A 22,438-nucleotide genomic window follows, 5' to 3' on the forward strand; every position below is an offset into this window, starting at 1 on the left:
ACTGTCCAGAGGAGAAGCTCCCAGAGAACCATCAGGTAGATGGAGCTGAGCCCTATACACACCTATATAGGGGGGTCCTGCAGTCATAGAGGGGTCATAGATTATGGGGGTCTCTTATGTGGATCTGTTAGATTTCCCACCTGTCTGCTGTATTGTCCTGAATTGTTACAGATGACAAATCAGGGGGAAGATGTGACTGATATTAAAGTGGAGGATGAAGAAGAGCGGATGATGGGCGATCCCCCGTGTAAGAGTGAGGTGGAGGAGGACATTCCAGTCCATGTGACCACAGGTATGGAATAATGAATGGAGGAAGGGAATTGGGCGGTTTCTTTAGGTGAGGCTCCACCTTAGAGCTGCAGTAAAGGAGCACTCCGGGCAGTGACCCAGCTTTGAGTTTTTAAATAGCAGGCTAATGGTTTTATACTAGTAAAGGCACCAAAGATATGTAGTAACGGCTGTTATACCTCAGGTAGGTGTCATTAGATGCCGGGTGTTATGGATGACATTACTACTACACTATAAAGGCTGGAGACATGTAGTAATGGCTGTTATACCTCAGGTAGGTGTCATCAGATGCCGGGTGTTATAGATGACATTACTTCTACACTATAAAGGCTGGAGACATGTAATGGCTGTTATACCTCAGGTAGGTGTCATCAGATGCCGGGTGTTATAGATGACATTACTACTACACTGTAAAGGCTGGAGACATGTAGTACTGGCTGTTATACCTCAGGTAGGTGACATCAGATGCCGGGTGTTATAGATTACATTACTACTACACTATAGAGGCTGGAGACATGTAGTAATGGCTGTTATACCTCAGGTAGGTGTCATCAGATGCCGGGTGTTATAGATGACATTACTTCTACACTATAAAGGCTGGAGACATGTAGTAATGGCTGTTATACCTCAGGTAGGTGTCATCAGATGCCGGGTGTTATAGATGACATTACTACTACACTATAAAGGCTGGAGACATGTAGTAATGGCTGTTATACCTCAGGTAGGTCTCATCAGATGTCGGGTGTTATAGATGACATTACTACTACACTATAGAGGCTGGAGACATGTAGTAATGGCTGTTATACCTCAGGTAGGTGTCATCAGATGCCGGGTGTTATAGATGACATTACTTCTACACTATAAAGGCTGGAGACATGTAGTAATGGCTGTTATACCTCAGGTAGGTGTCATCACCTCTAAGGCCTGTATTATAAGAACAGATTATCTGACAGATTTTCTGACCATTCATTGGTCAGATGGCCTATTACACACACAGATCTTTTGTTATACACACCAACTATTGGTCTCATTGGACAAATATTACCTATTATTAACCCCTTCATGACGCTATTTTTAGCAAATCTCACTTTGTGGTAATAACTTTAAAACGCTTTTACTTATCCAGGCATTCTGAGATTTACTCGTCACATATTGTACTTCATGACACTGGTAAAAATTGAGTCAAAAATTTTATTTTTATTCATAAAATATCAAATTTGCCAAAAATTTAGAAAAATTCTCAATTTTCCAAATTTCAATTTCTATACTTTTATAATAGATATGGATACCTCATCTAATAGTTCATTTTTGTCAATCATGTTTGGGTCATTTTGTAAATTAAAAAATTATGTTTTACTGTCTCCATAGTCTGAGAGCCATAGCTTTTTTATGTTTTGACCGATTGTCTTAGTTAAGGTCTCATTTTTTGCAGGATGAGGTGCCTGTTTCATAGGTTCCTATTTTGGGGGGTCATATGCCTTTTTGATCGCTTTTATTTTTACGGTGTTCACCTGAGGGGTTAGGTCATGTGATATTTTAAGAGTTCTTACGGATGCGGCGATAACTAATATATATATACTTTTTTTATTTTATTTAAGTTTTATACAATAATGGCATTAAAAATAAACAAAAAAAAATAATGGTTTTAGTGTCTCCATAGTCTGAGAGCCATATATTTTTTTGTATTTTTTGGGCGATTGTCTGATGTAGGGGATAATTTTTTGCGGGATGAGGTGACGGTTTGACTGGTATGATTTTGGTTTACATAAGACTGTTAAGATCACTTTTAATACTTTTTTTTTTGGGTGAGGTGGGCAAAATTTCAATTTCATCAAAGTTTTTCTTTTTGGAGTTCGTGTGTGTAAAGTAACATGACCCTATCATAGATCAGGTTGTTACGGACGCGGTGATATCAAACGTGTAGTGTATTAAATTTTTTACATTTTTTAATCAGTGATAATTGTGCGGTTATAAGAAGAAATTCTTTTTATATTTTTTTACATATTTTTTTTTTTTTACCCAGACCCGCTTGGTTCTTGAAGATCCGGTGGGTCTGATGCCTCTATAATACACTGCAGTACACTATATAGTGTACTGTAGTGTATTGTGACTTTACACACAGGCTGATCAGGCTGCTGCTGCCTTTAGCAGGAGGCTAATCAGGCTTTTATACCATGGCAAGCCGGAAGCCTGTGAAGGGTAGCCCCCGATGGGGTAGGGAGCCCCCTACCTCTGTGAACCCGTCAAGTATCGGGTGGCTGCAATGGCACAGCAGCCCCCGATGGGAGAGGGAGGGAGCTCCCTCCCTGTTAACACTTTACATACAGCAAATGGAAGGGGTTAAACGGCTGCCATCAGTGCCAGCCTGCTCTGCCATCCTGACGGGGGCACAATGATATAGGCTGGAGTCTACAGGTGGGGATGGGGGGTTATTATTTATATATATATATATATATATATATATATATATACACACACACATATTTTAGAAGGTTCTGATCTTCACAGTCACGGACTGTGGGGATCAGAACCTTTCAGCCGGCATTAGAATCCTCTGATTGGCTAGTCTGGCTGGGACCGCCCTCATTGGTCCCGGACTGGTTAGCTGAGATCCCTGGCTGTGTGTAACAGCTGGAGTCTCAGCGCTGTCACCAGATCTGCAGACATGGTGACAGTTTAATTCTGTGACGAGTATACATGTCAAATAGCACTAAGGGGTTAAAGCGCCATTCCTTCCATAGCGCTGTACATATGATAAGCGGTGCACATACATAATACAGACAATTGCACTAAGCATAAACAAGACAAGTTACAGACTGGTACAGAAGGAGAGAGGGCTCTGCCCGCGAGGCTTACAATCTACATGGTATGGGAGAAGGACACAGTAGGTGCGGGTGAAGCTGGTCATGGCGGTATAGAGGCAGCAGGGTCATTGGTTGTAGGCTTGTCTGAAAAGGTGGGTTTTCAGGTTCCTCCTGATGTTCTCCACTGTAGGTAAGAGTCTGATATGTTGGGGTAGCGAGTTCCAGAGTGTGGGGGATGCACGGGAGAAATCTTGGAGGCGATTGTGGGAAGAGGAGAGAAGGGGGTCTTGTGAGGATCGGAGAGTGCGTGTGGGGATGTATTGGGAAAGTAGCTCAGAGATGTAGGGAGGGGACAGGTTGTGGACGGCCTTGTATGTATTTGTTAGTATTTTGAAGTGAATTCGCTGGGCAATGGGGAGCCAGTGAATGGATTGGCAGAGAGGAGAGGCGAGGCAGATGAGTAAGTTGAGGAAAGAGCAGATGCGGGAGATGTTTTTGAGCTGGAGGCGGCAGGTGGTGGAAAGGTCTTGGATGTGTGGTCGGAAGCAGAGGGCAGAATCCAAGGTCACTCCAAGGCAGCGGACTTGGTTGACCGGGGATAGTGTGCAGCCATTGATCGTGATAGATAGGTCTGTTGGGGGGGTTGATCAAGATGGGGGAAAGATGATGAATTCTGTTTTATCCAAGTTTTAGAAAGCGAGAGGAGGAGGAGGATATGAAAGATAGGCATTGTGGGATTCTGGATAGTAAGGTGGTGATGTCTGGACCAGAGATGTAGATTTGTGTGTCGTCAGCATAAGGCCTCTTTCACACGGGCGTTGCGGAAAAATGTGCGGGTGCGTTGCGGGAACACCCGCCATTTTTCCGCGCGAGTGCAAAACATTGTAATGCGTTTTGCACGCGCGTGAGAAAAATCGTGCGTGTTTGGTACCCAAACCCGAACTTCTTCACAGAAGTTCGGGCTTGGGATCGGTGTTCTGTAAATAGTATTATTTTCCCTTATAACATGGTTATAAGGGAAAATAATAGCATTCTGAATACAGAATGCATAGTAAAACAGCACTGGAGGGGTTAAAAAAATAAAATAAAATCATTTAACTCACCTTAATCCATTTGCTCGCGTAGTCTGCATCTCCGTTTGTCTCTTTTACTGTATAGGACCTGTGGTGAGCATTAACTATAGTTCAAGGACCTGGGATGACGTCACTCTGGTCATCACATGGTACGTCACATGATCTTTTACCATGGTGAATCACCATGGTAAAAGATCATCTGACGTACCATGTGATGACCGGAGTGACGTCATCCCAGGTCCTTGAACTATAGTTAATGCTCACCACAGGTCCTATACAGTAAAAGAGACAAACGGAGATGCAGACTACGCGAGCAAATGGATTAAGGTGAGTTAAATGATTTTTTATTTTTTTTTTAACCCCTCCAGCGCTGTTTTACTATGCATTCTGTATTCAGAATGCTATTATTTTCCCTTATAACCATGTTATAAGGGAAAATAATAATGGTCGGGTCTCCATCCCGATCGTCTCCTAGCAACCGTGCATGAAAATCGCACTGCATCCGCACTTGCTTGCGGATGCTTGCGATTTTCACGCAACCCCATTCACTTCTATGGGGCCTGCGTTGCGTGAAAAACGCTGAATATAGAACATGCTGCGATTTTCACGCAACGCATAAATCACCGCTCATCTGAACAGCCCCATAGAAATGAATGGGTCCGGATTCAGTGCGGGTGCAATGCGTTCACCTCCCGCATTGCACCCGCGCGGAAAACTCGCCCGTGTGAAAGGGGCCTAAGAGTGATACTGAAAACCATGGGACTCTGAGATGTCCCAGGCCAAAAGTGTAGATAGAGAAGAGCAGGGGTCCTAGGACAGAGCCTCGCGGGACACCAACAGAGAGGGAATGAGACGAGGAGGTGGTGTGAGAGTGGGAGACGCTAAACGTCCAGGCTGTGAGGTATGATGTGATCCAGGAGAGGGCCAGGTCAGTGATGCCAAGAGATGAGAGAGTTTGTAACAGAAGGGAGTGGTCAACAGTGTCAAAGGCAGAGGACAGGTCAAGGAGAAGGAGGAGAGAGTAATGTTTTTTGGTCTTGGCTGTTAGTAGGTCATTGGTGACTTTGGTGAGGGCAGTCTCAGTTAAGTGGTGGCTTCGGAAGCCAGATTGTAGCCGGTCAAAGAGGCATACGGAAGAAGTTATATGGGGCAATAACTGGACAAAGAAGATGGGTCAAGTGAAGGCTTTTTGAGGATGGGTGTATTGGTAGCATGTTTAAAACCAGAGGGGGAAAAAACAGAGGTTAGTGATAGGTTGAAGAGATGAGTTAGGGCTGGGATAAACACTGTGCTGAGGTTATGGATGAGGTGGGATGGGATTGAGTCAAGTGCACAGGTGGTGAGATGTAGAGTGGAGAGTTTTTCCTCTGTAATGGTGGAGAAGCGGGTTTTGGGAGACGAGGACCGAGCAGTTGTGTAGAGGGTCTGTGGGGACTGTGCTTTGAAGCTTTCTCTGATGTTGACTATCTTTTGTTTGAAGTATGTGGCAAAGTCCTCAGCTGAGATGAGAGGAGAGGGTGGGGGCGCTGGGGGATGGAGAAGGGAGTTAAGTGTTAAAAAGTTGTTTAGGGCTGTGGGCCAGGAAGACATGATAAATGAGAAGTCGTCTGTTTTGCATCAGCGAGTGAGGATTTGAATATGCGGAGGGATTGCTTGTATGCGGTGAAGTGATCCTTAGAATGGGATTTCTTCCATCACCGCTCAGCAGCCCTGGAAGCTTGTCTGAGTTTTTTGGTCAGGTTGGTGTGCCAGGGTTGTCTGTTGATTGTTCGGGTTTTGTTGTGTGTGGGGGTGGGGGGGGGGCAGCAGTGTCCAGAGCTGTACTTATTGTGGTGTTATACAGGGTGGTGTCAGCATCTGGGTCTTGGAGGGAACAGATGGTAGAGAGTGGCAGAAGAGAGTCAAAAAGCAAGTCAAGATGTTTAAGGTTCCTGCGGGGGTTTGCTAGTGTGTGGACCGGAGGAGCAGCAGAAGAGACCAATGAAGAGAAGGGTGAGTAGGTTGTGGTCGGATAGGGGGAGAGGCGAATTAGAAAGGTTAGATAGGGAGCAGAGGCGGGTAAAGACAAGATCCAGAGTGTGACCATCTCTGTGGGTGGGAGCAGAAGACCACTGTGATAGGCTGAAGGAGGAAGAGAGTGATAGGAGTTTAGAGGTGGCTGAGTAGCAGGTGTCAATAGGGATGTTGAAGTCACCCATGATGATAGTGGGGATGTCTGCAGAAAGAAAGTGTAGTAGCCAGGTGTTAAAGTGGTAAAGAAAGATGGTGGCTGGGCCTGGGGGTGGTAAATGACAGCTACTTGGAGGTTGGAGGGAGAGTAGATGCGAACATAGTGTACTTCAAATGAAGTGAGTGTAATGGAGGGTGGCAGTGGAGTTGGACTGTAGGAGCAGGTGTCTGATAGGAGAAGACCAACTCATCCACCATGTTTGCAGCCGGGGTGGGGTGTGTGAGTAAAATGAAATCCACTATATGAGCGTGCAGCAGGGGAGGTGGTGTAAGGGGTGTCAGCCATGTTTCTGTGAGAACAAGAAAGGAAAGTTTTTGACAGATGAAAAGATCATGAATGTAGGAGAGTTTGTTACAGACTGAGTGTGCATTCCATATTGCTCCTGCAAGAGGAACCAAAGGAGCAGGGTCAGAGGAATGGTTATTAAGTTTAAGGGGTTGCAGGAATTTGTAGAAGGAGATTTGTAGTGGGACATGGAGGTGATAGTGAGGATTTGCTGAGGGGGGGCTGGATTTGGAGAGATATCACCAGCAATAAGGAGAAGCAGAGAAAGTGTTAGTAGGTGAGAATAAGAGAGGGCAGGGGAGGTATCTGTGTGTGTTTGGGAAGGAAGTGTTTTATGTTAGAAAATAGGTTTGTGCAAGTGTCAGATGAGAAGGTAAGATGGAGGGAGAGAAGAATAGTTCCTTGCTGGATGAATAGATATAGGGGATTTCAGGAGGTTTTGGAAAAGATGAAAAATTGAAACATTATTTGCGTTAACTATTTCTGTATTTACCTGTGGTCCAATTCTAATATAATTCAGAATGTGCACTTAAAAGATGTTGCATTTGGAAAGACCAAGGTCTGAAAGACCTAAGGACTTAGATTTATACCACTCGGTGTTCACTCGGGTTTGACCAAGAGGGGAGGGGGCTACAATTGGCCTAATCAAGGGAGGACCAGATAGAGGGGGACATAGTCAATGTAAACAAATACTCAATAAATTCAGCAGAGAAAGAGACATTGAAGTTCAATGTAGACATATCAGGGAATGAGAAGGAAAGATGAGAGGTGTGGACAATATCAGACTGTGGAAAGCTGGGTGCAGCAGTTCAATGTAGACATAACTGGAGAGGAGAGAATTGGTGATGGTCAGTAGGCAGTGATGACAAAGTGGATTCCATATCCATAATATTACATTCTGGTATAATTCAGTATGTGCACTTAAAGAGTTGCACTTAAAAGATGTTGCATTTGGACAGATATTGGTCAGATAATCTGTTGGTGTAATACAGGCCTTAGTAATTTAGAGATCAGGATTATTAGATGACCAGCACAAGTACCAGTCACACAGCTAGAAGAACAGTTAACCCTTTGTGGCAGAACGGCTTAATATTTTTACTAAAGACCAATTGAAAAAATTATTTTCTCTTTCGCCTATGACAGCACCCCTGGAGAGACCGCCTCCTCCTCTGGACAGGAAACAGGAACCAGAACGCATTTTAAAAGAGGGGACCTCCCCTCCACCTCCAGCTCAGTTTCCTGTCCTAAGAGGCAGGAAGGAATCGGATCGCCAATACTCTGTTAGAGCTGCGGGGGCCCCGGCAATTTATGCAAGTGAGGAGGGTTACCCCGAGCGGCTTAAGTCTCCATGAGGAGCCGCTGCTCAGTTTGGGCTCCAGAGTCTGTCCCTCACCTTCCGTCCCCTTCCCTGGACCTGGGGGGTTTGTACCTCTGGGTCTTCTGCGGCCGTGTTCGCATGTTCGGCCGCCGGCCCGCGTGTGTCTGAACTTCTGAGTGCGGCGGTGGAAGGAAGCGACGCTGCCGACCGGAAGGGGAGGGAGCCGGCAGCACGTGCCGAGGACAAAATGCCCAGCCAGCTCACTGCCATGCGGACTGAAGAGCTGTCAGTTTCCCATTCCGGCTGAGTTTGCTGTGTAAGGAATGGAGCAGGTTCAGCGCTCTGAGACCACCAGTAATTTTGTTTGTACCTAGGTGTCTAAGGAGTCTTCCAGGAAGACCTCCAGAGCTAAAGAGAGGGGGTGTGCGGTTAGTAAAAAGAAGCTACTCTCTGCATGGGCTAAACCCCTTTGTCAAGGATGTGTCAGCAAGTTAATGGAGGAGGAAGCTCCATCCTTGATGAGCAGTATTAAGCAGATGATCAGGGATGAGGTCAGAGTTGGTTAGCAGATTGATGAAATGTCGCCCCGGTACTTCTGCTGCTGCATCTAAAGATTCCCCCTCCAGCGACAGCGATATTCTATCTGGGAGGAAGAAGGAGAGTGTTTGTCATCGGACGATTCTTCTGAGGCTGCAGGAAAACCGCTGTTTCATACTGAGAACACTAACTCCCTAGTCAAGGCGGTTAGAGCTACTATGGGATTGGATGATCAATGACCTCAGCAGTCAGTGCTATGTTTGAGGGCCTGGGTCCTAGAAAGAGGAAGGTGTTTGATGTACCTAAGAACATTCAGGCGGTAATCGCCAGGGAATGGAAGACCACAGATAGGAAGTTTTCCTCTGCCCTTCTGTCCATTGGGTCTTTAAGGGAACCCATATCTTCAAAGGGTAGAGAATTTTTCCTGGACATCTTAGCCATGGGAGCATCCAGTTTTGGGGCCCTATCCCAGGGGACAGAGACCTCTTCATCAAACGGACATTTATGTTTAACAGAGGAAGGAATGATTTACTTAAAGAAAAATTGGGAGGCCTCTGCAGCAGCCTTTAAACCTGCTATTACTGCTACCTCTGTCGCTAGGTCCCTAAAGGTGTGGATGGGAGAGTTTGAGGCCCGCATTAAAGGGGGTACCCCTAGGGAGCAGTTGCTTACCTCCTTCCCCTTACCCCTTGGGCTTTCGTAGGCTCTGAGAGTAACATAGTAACATAGTACATAAGGCCGAAAAAAGACATTTGTCCATCCAGTTCGGCCTGTTCTCCTGCAAGTTGATCCAGAGGAAGGCAAAAAACCCTGTGAGGTAGAAGCCAATTTTCTCCACTTTAGGGGAATAAAAAATTCCTTCCCGACTCCAATCATGCAATCAGAATAACTCCCTGGATCAACGACCCCTCTCTAGTAGCTATAGCCTGTAATATTATTAAGCTCCAAAAATACGTCCAGGCCCCTCTTGAATTCCTTTATTGTACTCACCATCACCACCTCCTCAGGCAGAGAGTTCCATAGTCTCACTGCTCTTACAGTATAGAGCCCATAGTCTCACTGCTCTTACAGTAAAGAGCCCATAGTCTCACTGCTCTTACAGTAAAGAGTCCATAGTCTGACTGCTCTTACAGTATAGAGTCCATAGTCTCACTGCTCTTACAGTAAAGAGTCCATAGTCTCACTGCTCTTACAGTAAAGAGTCCATAGTCTCACTGCTCTTACAGTAAAGAGTCCATAGTCTCACTGCTCTTACAGTAAAGAGTCCATAGTCTCACTGCTCTTACAGTAAAGAGTCCATAGTCTCACTGCTCTTACCGTAAAGAGTCCATAGTCTCACTGCTCTTACAGTATAGAGTCCATAGTCTCACTGCTCTTACAGTAAAGAGTCCATAGTCTCACTGCTCTTACAGTAAAGAGTCCATAGTCTGCCTGCTCTTACAGTAAAGAGTCCACAGTCTCACTGCTCTTACAGTAAAGAGTCCATAGTCTCACTGCTCTTACAGTAAAGAGTCCATAGTCTCACTGCTCTTACAGTAAAGAGTCCATAGTCTCACTGCTCTTACAGTAAAGAGTCCATAGTCTCACTGCTCTTACAGTAAAGAGTCCATAGTCTCACTGCTCTTACAGTAAAGAGTCCATAGTCTCACTGCTCTTACAGTAAAGAGTCCATAGTCTCACTGCTCTTACAGTAAAGAGTCCATAGTCTCACTGCTCTTACAATAAAGAGTCCATAGTCTCACTGCTCTTACAGTAAAGAGCCCATAGTCTCACTGCTCTTACAGTAAAGAGTCCATAGTCTCACTGCTCTTACAGTAAAGAGCCCACAGTCTCACTGCTCTTACAGTACAGAGTCCATAGTCTCACTGCTCTTACAGTAAAGAGTCCTCTTCTATGTTTGTGTACAAACCTTCTTTCCTCCAGACGCAGAGGATGTCCCCTCGTCACAGTCACAGTCCTGGGGATAAATAGCTGATGGGATAGATCTCTGTACTGACCCCTGATATATTTATACATATTAATTAGATCTCCCCTCAGTCGTCTTTTTTCTAAAGTGAATAACCCTAATTTTGATAATCTTTCAGGGTACTGTAGTTGCCCCATTCCAGTGTTCACGAAAATCGTTTCAGAAATTATGGCCCATGTGAGGGAGAAAAATAGTCATCATACTTTACCTGGATGACTTTCTTCTCGTGTCCCAATCGTATCGGGCCCTTCAGAGGCAGATTGCCTGGTTGAAGGAAGTTCTAAAAAAGCTAGGATTGGAGATAAATCTAGAAAAGTCCAGTTTATGTCCAAGCCAGAGGTGCAACTTCCTAGGGATGATTGTAGACTCCAGAGCCCAGAAGTGTCGGTTGCCCCTTCAGAAGGCCTTACAAATTAAGTCCAGGGTCCAACACATTCACTCGCACCCGTCTGTCACCCTAAGAGAGGCCATGTCTGTGTTGGGCCTCATGACTGCTCCGATTCCAGTAGAATGGGCCCCAAATCATTCAAGGATTCTACAACTTCAGATTCTACAGGAATGGGACAGATGTATACTCTCGCTGGACTCGGAGATATCTCGGACTCTGAGCTCCTTGAGGTGGTGGATGAATTTAGAAAATCTTCAAAAAGGGGTTCCGTGAATCAGAGAAGCGGTTCTTCCTTTGACTACAGATGCAAGTCCATCCGGTTGGGGAGCCCATGTGGAGTCCCTTCTGTTGCAGGGGAGCTGTGACAGAGCCTTATCCCAGATCAAGTTAGCTCTGGAACAGAGTCTTACAGTTATCAGGGGCAGAAATGTAGAGATCTACTCGGTCAACACAACAGCCATAGCCTATATCAATCGGCAGGGAGGTACAAGAGCTCAGGGCCTCATGTCCCTTACCCATCAGATATTCAGTCTGGCAGAGGCTTCTCGAACTTCTCTTTCTGCGGTGCATCTCAAGGGCTCGGACAATGTGAAAGCAGACTTTCTCAGTTGTCACCACCTAAGCCAGGGAGAGTGGTCCCTAGAGCAGAGGGTTTTCAACCAGGTCACAGCATTATGGGGGATTCCGGAGATAGATCTTTTTGCCACCATATCAAACAGAGAGGTAGAAGTTTTCTATTCCCTATCTCCATGGGAACATCCGAAAGCGGTGGACGCATTGTCTCAATCTTGGAGACAGGGCCTTTTCTAGGCCTTTCTTTCCCCCCCTAAAAATGTTACTGAGGGTTCTCAAAAAGATCAGAGAGGAAGAGGCCACTGTAATAGTTATAGCCCCCTTCTGGCCGAGAAGAGTTTGGTTCTCCTCGCTCTGCAGGGTGTCGATAGCAACTTCGTGGGTGCTTCCGGCGTCTCAGGAACTTCTGTCTCAAGGTCCAGTCTTTCACCTAAAAGTAAAAAAATCTACATCTGACTGCTTGGCTCTTGAGAGGGAGATTCTAAAAAGAAGAGGTCTTTGTGAAGAGATAGTTAACACTCTGTTTGCCAGTCGGAAGAGGGTTACTAGTGCTAGAATTCTTGCAGGAAGGTTAGAAGAAACAACTCAGGCCTAGTACTTTAAAAGTCCAGATATCGGCATTTAGTGCCTTGTTTGAGTTTAGATTAGCAGTCCATCCCTGGATCAAGAGGTTTGGTACAGCTGTGTCCAAGTTATCTCCTGTCTAAGGTCAAAACCCCTGTTTGGGATTTAAACTTGGTCCTCTCTGCGCTTTCTTCTGACCCCTTTGAGCCGATTGATAGTATCTCCCCAAAGATGCTCTCCCTAAAGCTTGCTTTCTTGCTTGCCATCACCTCGGCTAGAAGGGTTAGTGAGATCAGTGTACTCTCTGCTGATTTCCCCCCCCCCCCCCATTTAGTTATCTTGGATGATCGGGTAGTTATTTCTCCCGATCATTCTTTTTTACCAAAAGTCTCTTCTCATTTTCACCGCTCTCAGGAGATAGTGCTACCTTCCTTCTGTGCCTCCCCTAAGAATGAGAAGGAATCAGAATTCCACTGCCTAGACGTTAGGAGGTGTATTTTACTGTATCTGAAGATCACTCAGCCTTGGAGAGCCTCCTCTCGACTGCTGCTTTTGTTTCAGGGAGCTAAGAAGGGTTCTGCTGCCTCTTCTCAGACCATTGCTAGGTGGATCAGACAGGCCATTGCCTTAGCTTATTCTTCTAAGGGACTAGTTCCGCCCTTGGGGTTTGGGGCTCACTCTACAAGATCAGTCTCCACATCATGGGCAGAGAGAGCTTCAATTGAGCAGATCTGTAGAGCAGCTACCTGGAGCTCTCCAAAGCACTATAGACTGCAGCTACCTTCTAATGAGGGTCTTTCCTTTGGCCGTAAGGTGCTGCAGGCTGTAGTCCCTCCCTAGATAGGATTCTTGCCTATTCTCCTGGGGTGCTGTCATAGGCGAAAAATAAATATTGGAAAAAAAGAGGGGGGAAGTGTTTACGGGGGGGGGGGGGGGGGGTAAATAAATAAATCTCTCTCCCCTGACGCATTTCAGCACTCAGTATTGTATTCAGTCTGTGTGTTATCTCCTATAGGTTCAGACTCCGGGAGGAGAAGTCCCCCCAAGAGATGTCCCTGTCCTCTGTATTCCCAGGACTGTCCAGAGGAGAAGCTCCCAGAGGACCATCAGGTAGATGGAGCTGAAGTCTCCCCAGAATCTGACCAGAAAGGGACTGAACCAAAGATCATTTTACATTTCTCTTCTTTAGGATGAAAATCTTATGGATATTAAGGCTGAGGTTAAAGATGAAGCAGAAGAGGAGACGGATTCATGGGGTGATCAGCAGGGTAAGGAGGGGGGCTGTCATGGGTCACCTGGATACTACTCCCATCATCTCATCATCACATGTAATAATCTCTCCTGCCCCTGTGTTTCCTACAGATGGAGTCTTAGAAAGAAATCCCCCCGAGAGATGTCCCTGTCCTTTGTATTCCCAGGACTGTCCAGAGGAGAAGCTCCCAGAGAACCCTCAGGTAGATGGAGCTGAGCCCTATACACATCTATATATGGGGGTCCTGCAGTCATAGAGGGGTCATAGATTGTGGGGGTCTCATGTGGATCTGTTAGATTTACCACCTGTCTGCTGTATTGTCCTGAATTGTTACAGATGACAAATCAGGGGGAAGATGTGACTGATATTAAAGTGGAGGATGAAGAAGAGCGGATGATGGGCGATCCCCCGTGTAAGAGTGAGGTGGAGGAGGACATTCCAGCCCATGTGACCACAGGTATGGAATAATGAATAGAGGAAGTGGATTCGGAGGTTTCTTCAGGTGAGGCTCCACCTTAGAGCTGCAGTAAAGTAGCACTCCGGGCAGTGACCCAGCTTTCTCTTTAAATAGCAGGCTAATAGTTTTATACTAGTAAAGGCTGGAGACATGTAGTAATGGCTGTTATACCTCAGGTAGGTGTCATCAGATGCCGGGTGTTATAGATGACATTACTTCTACACTATAAATGCCGGAGACCTGTAGTAATGGCTGTTATACCTCAGGTAGGTGTCATCAGATGCCGGGTGTTATAGATGACATTACTTCTACACTATAAATGCCGGAGACCTGTAGTAATGGCTGTTATACCTCAGGTAGGTGTCATCAGATGCCGGGTGTTATAAATTACATTACTTCTACACTATAAAGGCCGGAGACATGTATTAATGACTGTTATACCTCAGGTAGGTGTCATCACCTCTAAGGCCTGTATTATACCAACAGATTTTCTGTCCATTCATTGGTCAGATGGCCTGTTATACACACCAACTATTGGTCTCATTGGACAGATATTGGTCAGATAATCTGTTGGTGTAATACAGGCCTTAGTAATTTAGAGATCAGGATTATTAGATGACCAGCACAAGTACCAGTCACACAGCTAGAAAAACAATGAACCCTTTGTGACAGAACGGCTCAATATTTTTACTAAAGACCAATTGAAAAAATTATTTTTAGCCCCAAATGAGTAAAATGCTATCATAAAAATAATGTTCCCCATACATAGTGGGATTTTATGTGATCGACCAACACAAAGTACAAGTCTGTGTGAGATTTCTCTGCAGAAGCGTCTGTGAACAGCAATTTTTAAGTCTTGTCACAGACAAGACTAAACCCTTCCATTGTAGCTCTGGCTGGATGTTTAGGGTTGTTGTCCTGCTGGAATGTGAACCCCGCACCAGTCTGAAGTCTTCTGCAGCCTCTACCAGGTTTTCCACTAGGATTGCCCTGTATTTAGCTCCTTCCATCTTCCCATCAACTCTGACCAGCTTTCCTGTCCCTGCTGAAAAGAAGCCCCCCCACAGTATGATGCTGCCACCACCGTGTTTCACGGTGGGTATGGTGGGTTCAGGGTGCTGTGCAGTGGTAGTTTGTCACACATAGCATTTTGCATTTGTGCCAAAAAGTTCCACTTTGGTCTCCTCTGACCAGAGCACCTTCTTCCACGTGTTTGCTGTGTCCCTTACATGATTTGTGGCAAACTGCAAATAAGATTTCTTACCGCTTTCATCTTGCCACTCTTCCATAAAGGGCAGATTGGCGGAGTACACAACTAATAGGTGTCCTGTAGACAGATTCTCCCACCTGAGCTGTGGATTTCTGCAGTGTGACCATGGTCCTCCTGGCTGCTTCTCTAATTGGTGCTCTCCTTAGGTGAACGGTCATGTATTGCTAGATTTGCAGTTGTGCCATACTCCTTCCATTTTCGGATAATGGACTGGCCAGTGCTCCGTGAGATGTTCAGAGCTTTGGATATTTTTTATAACCTAACCCTGCTTTACACTACTTCACAACTTTATTCCTGACCTGTCTGGCGTGTTCCTTGGTTTTTCATGATGCTGTTTGATCCCTGTTGTTTTCTAACAAACCTCAGAGGCCTTAACAGAAGAGCTGGAGTTATACTGAGAATACATTACACACAGGTGGACTCTGTTACTAATTAGGTGACTTCTGAAGGCAAAGGTCACACTGGATTTTATTTAGGGGGACCAGAGTACAGGGGCCTGAATACAAATGCATGCCACATTTTTCATATATTTATTTATTAAACATTTTGAAACCATGTCTCATCTTCTTCTCACTTCACACAGACTTGTGCTTTGTTGGTCGATCACAAAAAAAAACAATAAAATACATCTAAGTTTGTGAGTGTAACGTGAAAAATATGTGGAAAAGTTCAAAGGGTACGAATAAGTTTTATTGCACTGTATAAGACCTACATTCCGAATACTGCGCCTTCTTTATGAAAGAACCCAGCCAGCCTACATCGCTTCATGGAATGTTCACTACGCCTTGCCTCCAGGATGTATGAGGAGAGGGCTGAGCGAGCTGAAGTTTAAAGGGGAGTTATACCCTGTGGTTTATATACTTCATGGGTTACCTGAAATGCTTTTATTTTGTTGTAGAGCTAAGACCAAGGGGAGAGAGTGTTCCTCAAGAAACCTGCCCCCGCATGGCTTACACCATTGTATAAGCAGTGAGTGGATAAGGTTATGGAGGAAGAATCCCCATCTCTGTCAGAACATTAGATGTGATTAGGATGGAAGTATCTACTTCTTTTAAAGCTTTTGAGAATGTTCCACATTATCTGGGAAGTTAGCATCTTCTATTACTGTATCCGACTGCCTCCTCTGATGAGGAACTCCACTTCCTCTTCTGACTATGAACTATTCTTCAGAAGACAAGGGCGGACTGGGAACTTAAAGTGGCCCTGGAAAAAAAAAAACTAAAAGTGGCCCCATGTTGTAGGCAGGTCTGAATTAACAGAATATGGGGCAACACAAGTAGATGGGATCAACAATACCATAGTGCAAAATACCATCCCAGCAGAACCAAATAAAACAATGTAGCACAATATACTGCCCCAAAAGCTGTCCCTCTGTGGTGGCCATCAATAGCTATCTGTCCTCCTCCTCCTCCAGTCATCTATGGAGCAGGAGGCTTAGGAGGTGATGTGCGGGCCATGTGCGGTCGCTGGCTGGGTACCCGAGTACCTGATTCTCACAGCATTAGTCACTGCTGACACCTCATTAGGTACTCAGTCAGCAGCAGAGAGGAGAACTTAAGTGGCCCCCTGGGGCATCCGCCCACCGGGAAATTTCCCTGTAGGGTCTATGGCTAATCTGCCCCTGGACAGGGATACTCTGATGATAACTGAGGGATTTCTTTGTAAGAGCCAGTCAAACGTAAAAAAAAAAAAAGTCTAATTAACAAAGACGCAGGATCACTGGGCCTGCTCATATCATTGGGGGACACAGGACCGTGGGTATAGCTTGCTGCTGCCACTAGGAGGCGACACTAGGCTAAAAACTGTTAGCTCCTCCCCTGCCAGCTATACCCCCTCCAGTCTGGAGAGAGCATATCAGTTTTTAGCTTAGTGTCGTAGGAGGCAGACCTCCCTGGCTCTGTGATTTATTTTATTTTACTCTTTTCTTTTTTTTTCTCTCACAGGTTTCGGGGACACAGAGTAGCACAGCTGCTCTGTATCCCCGGGAGGCTGGCCGGTGTCAGTTGTCCCACTGCCTTGCCTCCCCCCAAGAAGACAAGTGGACCAGGGCAGCCTAGCTCCCCTGCTTCCCGCCAGCAAGAGGGCCATCTGCTCCAAGCCCTTTATTGCCCGGTCCCCTACCACTTCGGTGCCAGCGGCCGTAGAGGTGGCACTGCTGGTCTGTCTTGGAAGGGCAAAGACCTCAGATGAAGGCAGGTGAGGGGGTTAATGTCACTGCGTGTTTGCGGCGATCGGCGGGGGGTACTCTGCGGGGGTCTCCTACCGCTTGCCCCTGCAGTCACGGCGGCAATTTGATTCAGTTTTGTTGTCCTTTATCGGGCATTCAGGGGGCGTGGCTTGAGGTTCTTCCTCGTTCAGGCTCCTCAGCGTCCGGGAAGGAGGGGAGCCATCTTTCCTGCCACGACAGCATCCCTATCCTCTTCTTCTCGGCTCTCCTCTGCATTGGTGTGACACAGGACCTGGGTTACGAGCATTCTGGTAGGAACATCGCTACCCCCTCCAGCCTAGAGTATCTGTGGCACTCATGTGTGACCCGGCCAATAACTCCCCTCAGGCACCCTGCAGGGCCAACTACTATGCCTGCACTTTGTGCAGGGTAAAATTCCTTTGTGGACAGGCAACATCTCTGTGTTCTGCATGCCATGCGCCTGGTCAGAGCCATCTTTCCCCTCCACAGCCCACAGAAGTACAGGGGGGGGTGATAATTCCCCTAGAGGAAAGATTTACGGGTTTCTATTCAAACTTGTTTGTGGTTCCCAAAAAAGAAGGCGAGGTCTGCCTAGTGCTGGACCTCAAGGTGGTAAACCACTTCCTCCACATTCAACGGTTCAGGATGGAGTCCCTTCGCTCCGTGGTTGCTTTGTTGGTCCAAGAGGAAATTCATGGCATCCTTAGACATTCAGGACGCCTACCTGCACGTTCCCATTGCAGCTGTTCACCAACGTTTTCTTCGTTTCGCTGTTCAGTCGTGCCATTACCAATTTGTTGCCCTTCAATTCGGTCTGGCAACAGCTCCTCGGGTGTTCACAAAGGTACTCGCTCCCCTCCTGGGCCTTTTGCGGTCCAAGGGCATTACTCTTCTCCCGTATCTGAATGACATTCTGATCAAGGCTCCGACAGTCACTCAGTGCGAGGAAAGTCTTGGGATCACCTTGGACACTGTCGCCCGATTCGGTTGGTTAGTGCAGTGTTTCCCAACCAGCGTGCCTCCAGCTGTTGCAAAACTACAATTCCCAGCGTGCCCAGACAGCCTTTGGCTTTGCAGGCATGCTGGGAGTCGTAGTTTTGCAACACCTGGAGGCACACTGGTTGGGAAACACTGCGTTAGTGAATCTGCAAAAGTCCTCCCTCAGTTTTTCCACCCAGATTAGATTCCTCAGAATGACGCTGGACTCGGCCGCGCCATTGGTACGCCTTCCGCAGGACAAGCGATTGGACATCCAGCGGTCAGTGCGTCTGCTACTTCGGCGCCGCAGTACGTCAATCCGCAATTGTATCCTTCGAGGCAGTCCCATTGGCTCAGTTTCACACCAGGTTTTTTCAGCATGCTATTTTGTCTTCCTGGGACAAATTTCCGGATTCGCTGGATCGGGAGATTCACCTGTCTCGTCAGGTACAGTCAGCACTCGGTTGGTGCATCACTCCTGCGCACCTGACGATGGGGAAATCCTTTCTCCCAGTCTCATGGACGGTTGTTACAACCGACGGCAGTCTTCACGGTTGGGGGGGTGTCTTAGCCACCCGGACGGTCCAGGGCGTTTGGTCTCAATCAGAGTCCAAACTGTCCATCAACATCTTGGAGCTCCGGGCAATTTATCTATCCCTTCGCCATTGGACTCCCCTACTGCAGGGCCGTCCGATCCGAGTGCAATCAGACAATGCCACCTTTGGTGGCTTATATCAACCACCAAGGGGAGACCCTGGCGGTGATGAAAGAATCCGCAAAGATTCTGCAGTGGGCGGAAGACCACGTTCCGGTGATATCTGCGGTCTACATTCTGGGAGTGGACAATTGGACGGCGGATTTTCTCAGTCAGACAACGGTGGACCCGGGGGAGTGGTCTCTCCACCAGGAGGTGTTCAAGGCTCTCTGTCTCCGGTGGGGACATCCAGTTGTGGACTTGATGGCGTCCAGGCTCAATCACAAGCTCCCTTGCTTCTTCTCTCGCGCAAGGGATCCCGAGGCATATGGCGTGGATTCTCTTGTGGCGCCATGGGACGACTTCTCGTTCCTGTACGTCTTTCCTGCCCCGGATTCTGCGCAGAATCAGGATGGAGAACATCCAGGCGATCCTGATTAATCCAGACTGGCCTCGTCGAGCCTGGTATTCAGAGCTCATTCTTCTTCTAGGGGATGCGCCGTGGCCCCTTCCACTCAGGGCTGACCTTCTTTCACAAGGTCCAGTCTTCCACCAGAGTTTGGATACGCTACGTTTAATAGCGTGGCTATTAAAACCTTCATTTAGAGACAGAAGGGTTTCTCTGATGCAGTCATTAGGACTATGATTAGAGCCAGGAAACCCTCATCATCCAAGATTTATTACAGGACTTGGAAGTCCTTCCTGCGCTTCTGTGAGGAGCGCGATCTCCCTCCCAGACGTTTTTTCCTTCCTAATATACTGGCAGCGTTTCTGCAGTCCCGAGTTGAGCTTGGTCTGGCACATAGTTTGTTGAAAGGGCAGGTCTCTGCCCTGTCCATTTTTTTTTCCAAAGGCCCCTGGCCGGGTTAGCTCTGATCAAGACGTTTATGCAGGGGGTGGCTCACACAGTGCCCCCTTATCGTCCCCCCTTACATACTTGGGACCTTAACTTGGTTCTGGGTTCTCTCCAGGCCATTCTGTTTGAACCTCTGAGGGATGTCTCTCTTCGCTTGCTCTCCTGGAAAGTAGCCTTTTTGGTGGCCATCATCACATCTATCCGGAGAGTTTCAGAACTGGCAGCTCTTTCTTGCAAGGAGCCCTTCTTTGTGTTCTATCAGGATAAAGTGGTGCTTCGCCCCGTGCCATCTTTTCTACGTAAGGTAGTATCAGTTTTTCATGCTAATGAGGACATTGTTCTGCCCTCGTTTTGTCCGCAGCCTTCTCATCAGAGTGAGATCTTGCTCCATTGTCTGGATATGGTGTGGGCTTTGAAGACGTACCTATCAGTCGTGGCCCCCTTTTGGGGTACAGATGCTTTGTTTGTCGTCCCAGAGGGTCCTCATAAGGGGTTGGCGGCCTCCAAGGTGACGATTGCTCAGTGGATTCGGTCTGCGATTGCTGAGGCTTATCGCTCCAGGGACTAGGCTCCTCCTCCTGGGATCACGGCTCACTCTACCAGAGCGGTCAGAGCTTCTAGGGCTCACCTACACCACGCTTCTGCATCCCAATTGTGTAAGGCAGCAACTTGGTCCACCTTCACAAAATTTTACCGGGTGTACTCTCTGGCATCGGCGGATGCTGCTCTTGGCCGCAGAGTCTTGCAGGCCGCGGTGTTGTGACTTCCATGAGGGAGTTGTTTTCTTGGAGGTGTTGTTTCCCTCCCCGGGGACTGCTTTAGGACGTCCCACGGACCTGTGTCCCCCAATGATATGAGCAAGAAAACAAGATTTTTGTGAACCCGCTTGTAAAATCTCTATCTCGCTTTATTCATTGGGGGACACATCACCCACCCATTGTTCTTAGTGCGGCAGGTGGGGTTCATGGGTTGCCAGTTGGGACCTTGTTTTGCTTTGGTCTTATGGCAGTGTGCAGTTCTTGTTTGGTTTTCAGTTTACTTCTGCTTCTCCTACTGCTGGAGCACAAACTGATATGCTCTCTCCAGACTGGAGGAGGTATAGCTGGCAGCGGAGGAGCTAACAGTTTTCAGCCTAGTGTCGCCTCCTAGTGGCAGCAGCAAGCTATACCTACGGTCCTGTGTCCCACAATAAATAAAGCGAGAAAGAGATTTTACAGGTGAGTTCACAATGTCGTTTTTTCCCCCAGGCTTGTAAATACATTTTGGCAAGCTGTTAGATGAAAAGCATAGTAAAGCATGGTTACCACCTTCAGTCCCGGCCCCAGAAAAATAAAAAATCTCAGATTTACATGCAAATTCAGAAAGAGCTTTTGCAGTAAACAAGGAGAAACCTCAGGGAGATAAATCCATACCTGGCGTGTAAGGAAATTCAGGGCGGAGTCCATCCAATCCGCAATCAAGTATCGTTTCAAGGACTGTGTGATGGGCACAATAGTTATGAAAGATGATTAGTATTGCGTGCCGATTCTTCATTTTCTTTTCTTTTTCTTTTTTTTTATTACAGGGTTTCGGGGGAAAAACAAATTTGGGTTTCTTTATTTTCAATATCGTGCCCTATTGTTTTGGAGTCTACCAAGCCCCCAGACTGTTCGCGGCGAGACCCGTGTAGCCCTTTGAATAGGCCACCATAAAAAGGCATATTGTCAGTCATTGGGTTAAAGAGGTTTTCAGGTTTAATGTTTCCTCCGCTCCAGATAAATAGCATGGGATGCATTTAAGGCTTTTGTTGGGGGGTTTGAATTAAAGGGGTTCTCTACGCTTTTACTATAAATATCAGATCAGCGGTGGCCCGACGCTTGGCACCCTCGCAGATCAGCTGTATGAAGGGAAGGCGCGTGCACTGAGCAAATTCCAAAAGGGGTCAAATGTAAAAAAAATGGGTGTTTTATTTACAACGTTCGATGTGCGATAAAACTGACCAGTTAATATTATTCTACAGGTCAGTACAAATCCGGCGATACCTTATATGTATCGTTTTTCTTGCGTTTTGATGGTGATAAAATAATTTAAAAAAAGTGGGATAAAATCTGTTTTATTTTTTTGTCTCTATATTTTGACCCTTATAACTTTTTTGTAACTATGTCTACGGAGCTGTATGGGGGCTCATGTTTTGCGGGGCGAACTGAACTTTTAATTGATGCCTTTCTGGGGGGTGTATGACTTTTTGATCACTTTATTTCATTTTTTTGTAGAAAATAAAGCGACCAGAAATGGTGAATCAGCCATTTTGGCGCTTTTTTCTGTTTTGCTGTTTGCCGTATGGGGAAGATATTTTTATACTATGGGCGGTTTCGCACATGGCGACACCCATGATGTGTAATTTTTTTAATTTGTTTAGTTTTTATTTTTATTTTGGGAAAAGGGTGTTTTTTGTGTTTGTTTTTTTTTTGCACTTTTTTATAGTTCACATGGGAAACGATAACCAGCAGTCATTAGATTGCTGTTCTCATAGACCCCAGTGCACTAGCCTTGGAGTCTATGAGAAAATTGCTTGTTTTCTATGGAGCCCTATTACAGGTTAGAGCTCCACAGGAAAGACTGTGCAGCCGCCTCCTGTCATTCACAAAGACGGGGGCTGCTGCACGCATGCTCGGCTTCTCCAATCGCTGCAGGGGGATGCAGGAGCATCACCGGCAGACGCGCTTCCAGTATTTTAC

The 22,438-nt window shown here is 46.5% G+C and overlaps 1 protein-coding gene and 1 pseudogene across 1 annotated transcript in view; both read left to right on the forward strand.

The window, feature by feature from the left end:
- The window catches only part of LOC120998324 (aspartic and glutamic acid-rich protein-like), a 2,513,920-nt gene that overhangs the window by 298,219 nt on the left and 2,193,263 nt on the right, over positions 1–22,438 (forward strand). The window contains exon 5 of the mRNA XM_040428985.1: positions 13,063–13,136. Within this exon, the coding sequence (XP_040284919.1) occupies positions 13,063–13,136 (74 nt within the window). The remainder of the gene's footprint in view (positions 1–13,062; positions 13,137–22,438) is intronic.
- Positions 235–22,438, forward strand: part of LOC120998309 — a 150,897-nt pseudogene continuing 128,693 nt past the window's right edge.

This window comes from Bufo bufo, chromosome 4 (genome assembly GCF_905171765.1).
Source record: "Bufo bufo chromosome 4, aBufBuf1.1, whole genome shotgun sequence".
Lineage (NCBI taxonomy): Eukaryota > Metazoa > Chordata > Amphibia > Anura > Bufonidae > Bufo > Bufo bufo.